This window comes from Hemitrygon akajei, chromosome 3, assembly GCF_048418815.1.
Source record: "Hemitrygon akajei chromosome 3, sHemAka1.3, whole genome shotgun sequence".
Lineage (NCBI taxonomy): Eukaryota > Metazoa > Chordata > Chondrichthyes > Myliobatiformes > Dasyatidae > Hemitrygon > Hemitrygon akajei.
In genome coordinates, this window is record NC_133126.1 from 179939631 (window position 1) to 179953232 (window position 13602).

A 13602-nucleotide genomic window follows, 5' to 3' on the forward strand; every position below is an offset into this window, starting at 1 on the left:
AATTACTCATTATAGAGCAAATTACTTAAAAAGCAATCTTGGGAGATGAATGAACGCATTTACCTTGACTATACTAAAAATTGTGCAAAAGCGCAAACATATCAAGTTTTCTGAAGTGGAACATAAAATAGCACAGCACATTGTGGATCCTTCAGTCCATAATGTTGTGCTGACCAACACAGAACAACATCAATTTGCATTAAAATAAACTCTGTTTTTGTAGCATAAGACTGTCAATACTACCTAAATCTACAATTAACAGCACTTTATTAATTAGTAATCTGACATGAAGTGATAGTAGGGCATCAAATTTACTCTGTCTAGAGGTCACTAGGTGCTCATGGAGTGAGTACCGTTTTGGATTTGCTCCATTACCTTTACTTTTTTAACCTATAATCACCCTTATTTAACCTATTTTTACCTACACTAGAAGATTTTTATTACTTTTTAGGATTTATCATTGAGATTGTACTGTGAATTTTGAAGAAATGAATACAGAAATGGCTTTAAGATCTAAAGGGCGAGACACTGGGAAAGATTCCAATGGCAACGGAAAGAAAAAAAAGACTGAACCCAAGCGTACTGAATTGACTTACGATACGTTATTAGAGCTTTTTAATGAAAAATTTGAAGAACAACGACAAACTTTTAAAGAAGATTTAACGTCCTTCCAGGACTCTCTGGTTAAGATTGGTCATGAAGTTAAACAGCATTAAACTTTAATCACAACTTTGCAAGAGGACGCTTGGAAGCGAGACTTGAAAATTGAGAATTTGGAACAGAAATTATCTTTGGCAATTAAACAGTTGGAAACACTTAAAGCCAAGAGCATCGATTTTGAAAATCGATCTAGAAGACAGAACTTAGGCATACTTGGTCTCCCTGAAGGCATTGAACAAAGAGACCCCCTCCAAGTATTTTGCTCAACTTTTAAAGGATGCGTTCCTTTCTGAATTTCCAGAGAACCCTCCATTATGCGCCGATCACCAACTTCTTCATCTAAACCACCAGCTGTAATTGTTCGATTTCACTATGTGCATGTTAAAGAGCATCTTATTCGCACAGCTCGTCGCTTAGGTATGATTAAATTTCAAGATTTCCAATTTTGTCTTGTGGAAGATTTCAGTCCAGAGGTGATGAAGGCACGGCTTGCTTTTGATGTCCGAATGTTACGAGAAAAAGCTTAAACCAGCGCTTTTATACCCTGCGAGACTTAGAATCTCGTCTTCAAATGCACCACAGCGTATTTTTCTCTCCACATTTGAAACTCGAAGTTATCTGGATGAGCACTATCCTACTGCTTTGGAATCTCGCCTCGAATAAATGTATGGTTTTCGCAGTACTGGCTATGTCCGTTTCTATTCTTTTAAAGTTCATAATCATTTTATGAACTCCGATCGTTATAAGTTTAAGATTTTTGTTTCTGGTTACTAGTGTAGGTTTATTTTGCATTTTATATTTCAATTAAAGTTTTTCTTTGCTGATGTATTAATCTTTCCAATTTACTTATTTCAACCATTTTATTTTTTTTCTGGACATTATTATTAGTCCTTTGACGGTGAATTTTTTAACGTTTTAGATATACATCTTGTTTTCTTCATTTTTTGTTTAACTAAGATGGCAGTTTTCCTTTTTCTAAAATACTCTTCGTTTTTTCTATTTCGCCATTTTATTTGCCTTTTCCTTCCCATAATGTCTTTTTTTACTACAACCTTATTTTTATTTGTTCGGGTTTTTAGCCGATTTATAATAGTTACCAGTGCTTATATTCTTTTCGTTTTTTTTTATTAGCAGCTATATTAAGAAGTCTGTTTTAGTATAGTGTTTAATTATTTTTTTCGGATTTTGTGTGTATCTTTTTTTTTCTCTTTTATATATTTGGAGTTGCCTTCTGGAGACACGGGGGTAGATATAGTGTTATTATTCTTTTTTCTGGCCTCCTTTAGGCTCAGGTGGACTTTTTGGTGGGTGGTGGGCCGGTGGAGGAGGGGGGTCTTTTCTATCAGTCTTTTTATTAGTTTTTCTAGTTTTTCCATTTGGGCTGCCTTTAAACTACTAAAATGTCTGCTGTGTCGTCATTTCCAGTTCCTCCCTGTATTTTTGTTCCTCTTCCGCGTACCTGAGTTCATACTTTGGTTAACTCTTTATATACCAAAGGGTTGATTCTAGAAATATGGCTCAGACCATTAATTTTGTCTTTTGGAATACTAATGGCTTAAACCATCCGATTAAACGGAAAAAGATTTTTAAAGTATTCCAAAGACTGAAGGCGCATATTATTTTTGCACAAGAAACTCATGTGGGGAAAGAGGACAATCAACGCTTTTTTTTAGGTTTTGGAAGGGTCAGCAGTACCATTCAAATTTGAATGCCAAAGTAAAAGGAGCTTCAATTTTTATTGACTCCTCTATTACATCTGTTCAATATGATATTATTTCGGATCTGAATGGTAGATTTTTGTTAATTACTGGGTTACTTTTTAATAATAGGGTTGCTATGGTTAATGTTTATGCTCCAAATGTGGATTATCCTGAATTCTTCAAGTCTTTATTTACTTCTCTACCTCATCTAACTGAATATATGTTAATAATGGGCGGTGACGTTAATTGTTGTTTAAATCCTTTGCTGGCTATATCTATATCCATTCAGACTTTACCAAATAAGTCGGTCACTTATATCAATTCTTTTTTGACTGACTCTGGAATTTTCAATATTTGGAGATTTCTACACCCCAAGGACAAAGAGTTTTCATTTCTTTTTTCACATGTTTATCATTCTTACTCGAGAATTGACTACTTTTTCATTCACTCCCGTCTTATTCCATCTGTAATTGGTTGTAACTATGACATTATAGCCATCTCTGATCATACTCCAAAGAAACTTTCTATTAAATTAATGGACACAGCTCCTAGTATTAGGCAATGGCGATTTGATTCTACTTTACTACAAGATCTGGATTTCTTTAAATTTATGAAGGAACAGATTGATTTCTTCTTTTCAACTAATTCTACGGATGAAATTTCCTGCGGAACACTCTGGGACACTTTGAAAGCATATATACATAGACAGATTATCTCCTATTCTGTTGGTTTGAGAAAACGTATTAAGAAAAAAACTCTTTTATTGGTTGATAAGATTAAAGAAATTGATAAGAAATATTCGATCGCTCCTAGTAAGGAGCTCTATAAACAAAGAGTTGAGCTTCAAATGGAACACAGTTTATTACTTACATTTTCGATCGAAAATCAATTAATGAAAACCAGAAGTGAATTTTATATACACAGTGATAAATCAGGCAAATTGTTAGCTACCCAATTGAAGAATGCTTTGGTTAAACGTCATATTATTAAGATCCGTAAACAGAATGGTGAATTGACAGTCAATCATGATGAGAAAAACAAATCTTTTCAAGATTTTTATACTTCTCTGTATCACTCTGAATTTCCTCATGATCTTAATACCATGCATGATTTTTTAGGGAAATTGAATTTTCTAAAATTATCATCTGAAGAACGCTTAATATTAGAAACTTCTATTACGGATGCAGAAATTAAAGGTGTTATTTCTTCAATGAATTCTAGAAAAGCACCAGGTCCAGATGGGTATACAGTGGAATTCTTCAAGTTTTTTTCTTCTACTCTTTCTCCTTCGTTATGTAGGGTTTTTGAAGAAGCAATTAGATTAGGTAAACTACCACAATCTTTTTATAGAGCTTCTATTTCTTTAATACTAAAAAAAGATAAAGACCCTACTGATTGTGCATCCTATAGACCAATATCCCTGTTGAATGTAGATTCTAAGATCTTTTCCAAGTTACTGGCGACCAGGCTGGAGAAGGTATTACCTCAAATTATCTCAGAGGATCAAACTGGATTTATTAAAAATCATTATTCTTTTTTTAATATTAGGAGATTAATGAACATTGTTTATACTCCTTCGTGTAGCACCCCAGAATGTGCCATTTCATTTGATGCTGAGAAAACATTTGATAGAGTTGAATGGTCATATTTATTTACTGTCCTTGAGAAGTTTAACTTTAGTCCGACATTTATATCTTGGATTAAACTGATATATCACACTCCAGTAGCCTCGGTTTTTACTAACAACCAAAGATCTCCCTTTTTTCACTTATTTTGGTGCAGCAGGCAAGGCTGTCCTCTCAGTCCATTACTATTCGATATTGCCCTGGAACCTTTGGCAATTGCTATTAGAGAATCACCTAACATTTTTGGCATTACTCGTGGGATGGATATACATAAGTTATCATTATATGCAGAGGACTTGTTATTATATATTTCTGATCCTGAGAAATCCATTCCTGCAGTTATATCACTGTTGGCTCAGTTTAGTAATTTTTCCAGTTACAAATTGAATCTTAGTAAAAGTGAACTGTTCCCCCTAAATAGGCAGGTTCCAATTTACGGAAATTTACCTTTTAGATTAGTTAATGATTATTTTACATACTTAGGGATTAAAATTACAAAATAAAAGGATTATTTAAGGTTAATTTTTTACCCTTAATTGATCAGATTAAATGTTTGTTTACTAAATGGTCACCACTGCCTTTATCACTAATAGGTCAGATTAATGCTATTAAGATGATTATTTTACCTAAATTCTTATATATATTTCAAGCGGTACCGATTTTTATTCTGAATCCTTTTTTGACAATGTTGATTCAAAAATTTCTTCATATATATGGCAGAATAAAAATCCTAGGTTAGGTAAAAGATATTTGCAGAAGTCAAAAAAGGAAAGTGGATTGGCATTGCCAAATTTTAGATTTTATTACTGGGCAATTCATATCCGATATTTGAAATATTGGTTATGGGATTTGGATTTATCTCTTAACACTCATTGGGTAAATTTGGAAACTAAATCTGTACAAGGATTTTCATTGGGCTCTATTTTAGGGACTTCACTTCCCTTTGCTCTTTCTAAATTGCATAAACGAATTGACAATCTGATAGTTAAACACACTCTAAGTTTATGGTTTCAATTTCGGAAATTTTTTGGGTTGAATCAATTTGTTTTAGTAATTCCTACTGTATCCAATTTCTTTTTTCATCCCTCTGTTATGGACCAAGCCTATTTAACTTGGAAGACTAAAGGTATACTATGATTTTCTGATTTATTTTTGGATAATTGTTTCATGTCTTTTGAAAAATTATCTAATAAATATAATTTGCCCAGATCTCATTTTTTTTAAAAAGATATTTACAGATTAGGAACTTTTTAAACACTGTACTTCCTACCTTTCCAAATCTAGATTCTATGGGTATTTTGGAGAAAATGCTAGAACTAAATCCTTTTCAGAAAGGTGCAATATCAAATGTTTACAATATAATTATGAAAATACGTTGAGAGGCTTTTTATAAGATTAAGAATGATTGGGAAAGGGAACTTAAGTTTACTATTCCTATTGAGAAACGGGATAAAATTTTTCAACTATTTAATTCATCCTCTCTATGTTCTAAACATTCGTTGATACAGTTTAAAGTTGTGCACAGGGCTCATATGTCCAAGGATAAATTAGCTCGTTATTATTCCCATATAAATCCTATATGTGACAGATGTCATTCTGAGACAGCCTCTCTAACTCATATGTTTTGGTCATGTCCATCTTTGAAAAAATATTGGAAGGACGTTTTTGGTATTATTTCTATGGAATTGAGTATTGATTTACAACCTCATCTTATTACTGCAATCTTTGGTTTACCAATGATGGAGTCAATTCATTTATCTCCTTCTGCTTGTCGGATGATTGCATTTCTTACATTAATGGCTAAAAGATCTATTTTGTTGAATTGGAAAGAGATTAATCCCCCTACCACATGGGTTTTCTCAAACTATCTTCTGTTTAAATTTGGGAAAAATTAGAAGTGTCATATATGACCCTTCTATTAAATTTGAAAAGATTTGGAGGCCATTTATTCAATATTTTCATATGATGTAATTTGACCCTGTTCCAATCCTATTTTTTTTCTGTTTCTGATTATATATATGTAGAGAGGATCGGAGTCGATGACACTGATGAGTCTTTGTCTTTTCTTAGATATTATGTACAGCCCATGTTTTTTTTCTTTTTTTTTTCTTTTAGTTAGTGGTTAGTTTGTTAGATTAGTTCTTGTTTTCTGGGGTATTTTTTTTTCTTTCCTGTTTTTTTTCATATTGATATACCTAATTTGTTTTTTTTTTGTCTTGTTCATATTATATTCATATCATGTATGATTTTGGGAGACTCAACTTTATTGTACTTATTGTTTATGTATCCTTTTATGTTCATTTTAATTTTGTAATCCCAATAATTATGTATCAATTTTTGTCATCTCAAGATGTTGATGTCAATAAAAAGATTGAAAAGGAAAGAAAAATTTAGTCTGGCTAGCCACTAGTCAAGGAAACATGAGGGAAAGAAGCATGTAGATAAGAGGCAGAAGAGAGATGAAGGGCCAGGTAGGAGAAATGAAAGCATAATTGTTGAATTTGAATGTCTTACACAAAAACATTATTTAATACTTACTAAATCAGCATCTAGTCCATATAGACAATGTCGCGTATTAGGATCATGATCCGGTTTTCTTTTCTCAGCTCTAATAAATTCCATAATTTTGTGTTCTCCTTCTCCAGGTGTCTAAAAGAAGATGTCATAATTTAAAATTGGGTGCTTAAGCAGTAATATTTGATAATATTATTTGCAGCTCATAATATCATCTAATCAAAATCCAAAAATGTGCTGAAAATTTTTATTTCATGTTAAACTGTAAACTCATGACTCAGCAATCCCTCTCTCTACTATTATCATCTTGCGAGGACACCCACTCTAAATAACTAAGGCCTGAACAAAGATATGCTGGGAGCAGCACTAACCATTATCAAGCAATGATTTGCCAATATTGTATAGTAACACTGTAAGTGCAAAACAGCAGCAGACTATGGACAAAGCTAAATAATCTCACAACCAATGATTCCAGTCTCATATATGTTGCATTTAACAAGTGTCATCCATTCTTATCAAAACATATCACTTCACACTTTCGCTATTTAGAAATTAATCCTCTACCTTTTTTAGTATTTTAACATACACCTTTTTTGTGTGTGTGTGTGTGTGTGTGTGTGTGTGTATATATGTATATATAAACATCCATACACACTGCTACTTTATCAAAAAAAAATCAACCTGGCTAGTCAAGTGCAATTTGCCCTGAACTAACAAAACTTAGTAAGTCAATGTTTCTTTTGCAAATCATTGGTAGTTTTTAAAAGCTTCCTCATCATTTAAGGCAAATTGACACTATTATATTTGTGTGACTTATCCTTCAAGTTTTCAGGGAAAAAAACAATTATACAGTCAGTTATGTGGCTTGTTAATAATCTTTAAAGATCTGAGCGTAAATGTTTTGTCGTCTCTTGTATCCTTTAAAATAGTGCATCTGATAAGAACTATAGTGTCATCCCATCTCTACTTGAGCAACCAGCAATGCATCTCTTCCTGTAAACAGTAACTTCTCCTAACAGCTGTGTTTGCCGGACTTCTTTAATAATATTTTTCCCCCACGTACTGGCAACAACTTCAGTTAATAGTGCTAGCAAAAGTCTTACTTGACATGCATAATGCAAAGCATTCATTTAGAATCACAACCATGTTTTCTATAACGTATCTCCATTTTGGTTTCTCATTAACTCTCCTGTTCCTCTAACGATCCTTTAACTGTTAATAATCCTGAAGATGATCTACGAGTTCACTTTCATGAGACCACTAATATATTTCTGTACCTGCTTCGCTTGCTTCTGTATTTTCTGTGATTAAAGATGATATTTGTCATATGCCTCCTTTTGGCTTCACTCTGCGACTTGCTGCCATTTGTGAGAATATGTACTAGCTGTCACACTTCTGTATATCAAACTTTTGACATAAATGCACTCTTCAGATAGCTAAAATTATTCTTCCTTCATCTTTTGTTGGCTAAATTTCTTCTTGTCCTCCTTATTTAATCTAAGTTTTTGAAGTTATAACATTTATCAATTCCCCATTTCATTCTTCAGGACTAGATGGAATAAAACCTCCTCCAAAGTTCAAGGTACATTAATTATCAAAGTATGTATACTGTATACAATCTTGAGATCTGGTTCAGCAGGATATGAAGACAGAAGACATTGGGGAGAACCAGTCTTAGCAGACAACCTAGTGGGAGACCCATTTGTTCGAGATGGACTGCGAGTGACGTTTGGAAGTTGGCGTGTAGTTTCATGCTGACCAAGGGTCCAGTGCGTGAGTGACAGAAAATTTCAAGATGACCTCGAACTTGTGCACATTTGACTGTTAATTAAAATAGGCCCTTTTCTTTTTGTTTTTCATTACTAACCTTTTGGTTAAGTTAAGATTCATAAATACAATTCCTTTAACAGCATACTGTCTGTTATTTCATGGCACAAATTTGTAACAGGGAGGCAAATTACACAGCATCCACACAAACCAGAGTTTGGTTCGGTAGAGCTGTCTCAGTCTCATGAGTTTGGCGGGACTGGAAAGTGTTTTCCCTAGACTTATGCAGCCAAGGAAACCAGGGGTTTCAATTACATTCCCTCATAGGTATTAGCTCTCTAGCCCATCATGCTCATTAACTACATTTCTCGTATTTACTTTGATACGCTCTAAACCCAATTTACCCTTCATATTTTCAATAATGTTAACTAACGTTCTGAAATTTCAAAACAATTCTTCTCTCATCCATTTGGACTTTCAAGTTAAGGAATAAAACAAGTTTGGGCTACTTATTGTTTAATTACCTCATGACCTGACAGATATACAATCACTCCTTGCCAAGATTTGTCACTTGAAATCTTCATGTTTACAAAATACTTTAGCTGTTCATGTAACCTGGCCATAAAAGCAGTGCCTGAAACAAACAAAAACAGACAAGTGAAAAACTTACTTTGTCCCAAAAGGGTACAGAAACAAAAATACTTAAATGCTATTGCTGTGCAACAAGAATGGAGCTTCAGGCATCATTTCAGACAAAGTCCAAGGACAATCATTCAAACAACCTATATATATTTCTTCCCTTTTTCTACAGTAATTAACTGCTTGGTATCTTTAAGGTGGTAAAATATTCACAGATTTTCTGGTATTATAGAATAAAATTGTGACTTTGGTGGGAATCCAGAATGAAAAAAAATCCAGATCTCTTCTGCACATCCACCTCTATATGACCTTAAATGCAATTTGGTGGAGTAGCTCATTATATGTGAAATACACAGCACACAGAATTCAGTTGAAAGCTGACAATCAAGAATCATTGAGATGTGAACTGTAGTTAACACTTGACATTAATAATAACCCAACAGAGAACTTAGCTGTAAATTCTACTTTGATTTATTGCAAAGAATGGCATTAAACATAACATTCATTTCTACAAATATCAGGATTATGAACCCCATAATATTACATAGCTATGTGATTGGGTTCAGTGAAGACTTAAAACTATTTATTGTGTGTTTCTGTGAATCATTTTTTGAACGGACTGCAAAAATTTTAGAACAAATTTTATCACCAGGATGAGAATACTTGAAATGCTGTAACAGCAACAAATCTGTCTCTTGCAAACTTGTGAGCAATTAGTGTCATCATTGAAAATGAATTGCTATGATTACTTCTGGTTTTTTAAAAAAAGTGAATGGAAAATTTCTTTCACAAAGAAGAAGCATTTTATGTATCAGCAATAGTAAATGTAGGTGTTCAGCAGATCAAGTAACATCTGTGGGGAGAGTAACAGTTAATGACTGAGGTAACAGAAACGTCAAACAAACAAGTCAAAGTTGAGTATTCTCTTATATACAAATCCACAGGTGCAATGAAAAACTTACATTAACAGCATACTAGAAACATCAGCAGTATTTACAAGAAATCAGAAGTTGGTGAAAAAGTAGCATCATTTAAATTGCAAGGAGGAGAAGGGTGCAGAGAACCAAGGGAATGTTTATTCCCTTCCCATATCCTCAAACCAAATTCCTTTCAATTCATTTTAAGTTAGTGCATTTCATTCAGCGAAGTAAAATGTATTTTGGTTTACCACTTTGCAGAACACTTCCATTCAATTCTCTACAGCAATCCTGAGCTTCCAGGCATCCTTAGTTCACTTCTCATTCCCATGCTAACGTTTCACCGTCAAAGGACTCTTACAAATGCTGAAATAATGCTGAATTTAAGCTCAAGGAACAATACCTAATTTTCTGTGCTTGGAATTCAATAACGAATTTAGCAATTTCAGGTGGTCTCATATTTCTCTCTTCAGAATCAGATTTAATATTATTGGCAGTTGTTGTGAAACTTGTTGTTTTGCAGCAGCAGTATATTGCAATATGTAATAACTACAATAAGAAATTTATATACAAGTATTACAAAAAGAAAACAAAATAGTTTGAAGTAGTGTTTGTGGGTTCAGTGTCCATTAAGAAATCTGATAGCAGAGAGAATAAGCTGGTCCTGAAATAATGAGTGTGTGTCTTCAAGCTCCTGTACCTCCTTGATGGTAGAATGAGAAGAGGGATTGTCCTGGATGATCGAGATCCTTATTGATAGAGGGCCTCAAGAAAACAGTATCACTATTTCAAGGTATCCTCGATGCTGGGAGGCTAGTGCCCATGAAAGAGCTGGCTTAATTTTCAACTTTCTGCAGCTTTTTCCAATCCTCTGCAGAGGCCCCTCCATACCAGACATTGATGCAAGCAGTTTGAATGCTCTCCATAGTGCCTCTGTAGAAATTTGTGAGTCTTTGATGACACACCAAGTTGCCTCGAATTTATATATAATTGCTGTGTAGTTTATAATTGCATCAGTATCTTGGGCTCAGGACAGATCTTCAGAGATGTTGACACACAGGGACTTGACACTGCTCACCCCTCAATGATGACTGGTGTGTGTTCCCTTGACTTCTCTTCCTGAAGTTCACAATCTATTCCTTGGTATTACTGATGCTGAGTACAAGGTCGTTGTGACACCGATCAACCAGCTGATCTATCTCACCCCTGTACACCTCCTTGTCATCACTTGAAATTCTGCCAATGTTAGTTGTGTAATCGGCAAGTTTATACTTGGTGTTTGAGCTGTGCCAAGCCACACAGTTGTAGGTGCAGAGAAAGTACAGCAGTGGGTTAAGCATGCACCTTGAGGTGCACCAGTGTTGATTGTCAATGAGGAGATGTTACTCCTGATGCATACTGACTGTGGTCTCCCGCTGAGAAAGTCAAGGTTGAGGTGGTATGGGTCCAGAGGCCCGTGTACATTCTTCCTGATGGCAGCAGTGAGAGGAGAATATGACCTGGGAGATGAGAGTCCCTGTTGCTGCTTTCCTGTGACATCACTCCATGTAAATGTGCTCAGAGGGAGGTATAGAGGCCCAGGTTTTACAAATTGTTGATTAGAACTAAGGGCAAAATTCTGTTGAACGCTGAGCTGTAATCAATAAACAGCAGCTTGATGTGAGTATTGCTATTGTCCAGGTGATCAAAGGCAGAGTATAGAGCTAGTGAGATTGCATCCACTGTAGACCTATTGTGGTTCTTTAAAGATGTGGTTGTACAATTCTGTTTCAATTATTTTTCTCTTGTCTTTTACTGCCCTGTTTTGCATTGTTACCTTGGGAGCTTTATTCTGCCAGAGACATCCCCACTGTTCTCCAAACAACTCCCATAATTGTCTCTGCAGTTCTGATCATGAGTTCTTGATCCAAATTACCAACTGTTTCCTTCCCCAAGGATGATATTTGATCTACTAAATGTTTTCAGAATTTTGCTCTTAGCTTACGATTTCCAGTATATGCAGCATTTTTTTGCTCTATTTATCGTTACACAGATTCTTTATAATTTTTGAACTTATGTGCTTTGTATTTTCAAACCCTGTAAATTTATGCTTTTTTGAAGAGAGGATTTACTGATGAATCTTCTGGGAACGTTAGCCCTTATTAAAGGACTTTAATGATGCAAATTAGTTAAAAGTCTATAACTTAAAGTTTCCTGATTTTTCTCCTCATCGAAAGGGCAATTGCAATCAGCAAAAGATTTAACATAGAATCAACATTGAATAATACTCATTTAAAAATAAAGAACTTTAATTTCTATTATTTCAAGAAGGTTGATTCTTGGGTACGTACAGCCCATTGATGTCTTTCTGATAATGCTATTTATAAATAAGCCATGGCCTTTTACTAAAAATTTAAACCTCACTGATTAGCATTAGAACAAGGATAACTTATTCTATTTTACAACACCAGAAAGTACAAAGATTAGTAGCCTCAGATGAGATGGGTGTGGCTTAGGAAATGAACACAGTAAGGTATTGTTGGTATAACAAAAGATAAATGAAATTATGTTCATGAAAGCTGATGATGGATTTTCAAAGCAAAGAATATTTTTCCTTCTGAGATTCTGGAAACAAACTACAATGAACCACAACTTCAAAAACTTAAATATTTACATAGTTATAACATCATCTTATTTTATTCAATTCTATATCAGGGTGGCATGGTAGCATAGCAGTTAGCAGAATGCTATTACAGCACCAGAAATCTGTGTTCATTTCCGCTGCTGTCATGAGGAGTTTGTATGTTCTCACTTCGGCCACATGAGTTTCCTCTGGATATTCCAGTTTCCTTTCACATTTCAAGGACATATGGGTCAGTACTTTAATTGGTCACTTGGGTATAATTGGGCAATGGGGACTCATTGGGCTGAAAGGGCCTGATACTATGTGGTATTTCTAAAGGGATAGCTGGACAGATAAATAGATAAATAAATAGTTGGCATTTAGTTTGAGGAAAATGCAGCTATTGCTGAATGTGATACCTGGGGTGATGCAGTTGGAGTCAAATCTCGCTTCTGTTGGAAGGCTTTCTCCTTTTTCCAAGGCCTTTTTAATTTTTTCTTCTGCCTCCTTTGCTGATCTGCAATTAAAAACGACGTGGAATTATGTTGAAACATGAAAAGGAAATACACTAATTTCTGAGGGAAAGTGTCTTTGTAATGATTATAGACACCTGACAAGTTTTTCCCTGTACAAAAAAAAATACAGAACAGGAAAGCAGACAAAAAAGTAGGATACTGGGTTTAGCATGCATCCATCATATTCAAATATATCAAAAATAATCCCTAATCTCCATCCTCTAGGACCTTCTAACTTTGTTCTGAGCAGCCAGTTTCCAACTTAAATCTCTTTTGCTCATTGGTCCACGCAAGAGAGCTTGTTTCCATCATTACAAACAAGAGAAAATCTGCCGATGTTGGAAATCCAAGCAACACATACAAACTGCTGGAGGAACTTAGCAAGCCAGGCAGCACCTATGGAAAAGAGTACAGTCAATATTTTGGCCTGAGACACTTCGGCAGGAATGGAGAAAAAAACTGAGTAGATTTAAAAGGTGGAGGGGGTGGGGAGAGAGAAACACAAGGTGATAGGTGAAACCTGAAGGGGAAGGAATGAAGTAAAAAGCTGGGAAATTGGTGAAGAAGGGGACAGTCTGATAGAAGACGTCAAAAGGACATGGAAGAAAGAAAAGGGGGGAGGAGCAGCAGAAGGGGTGGGCAAGGAGATAAGTTGAGAGGGTG

General features: G+C 34.7%; 1 protein-coding gene across 5 annotated transcripts in view; it reads right to left on the reverse strand.

Annotated features, from left to right (window-relative positions):
* Positions 1-13602, reverse strand: part of xrn1 (5'-3' exoribonuclease 1) — a 136102-nt gene that overhangs the window by 88200 nt on the left and 34300 nt on the right. For all 5 annotated transcript variants that reach the window (XR_012098411.1, XM_073041507.1, XM_073041505.1 and 2 more), the window contains exons 3-5: positions 12844-12941; positions 8791-8900; positions 6524-6634 (exon numbers count right to left, since the gene is read on the reverse strand). Coding sequence is in view for 4 of the 5 variants with exons in the window: in XM_073041507.1 (XP_072897608.1) it covers positions 6524-6634; positions 8791-8900; positions 12844-12941 (319 nt within the window). In the remaining variant the exon portion in view is untranslated. The remainder of the gene's footprint in view (positions 1-6523; positions 6635-8790; positions 8901-12843; positions 12942-13602) is intronic.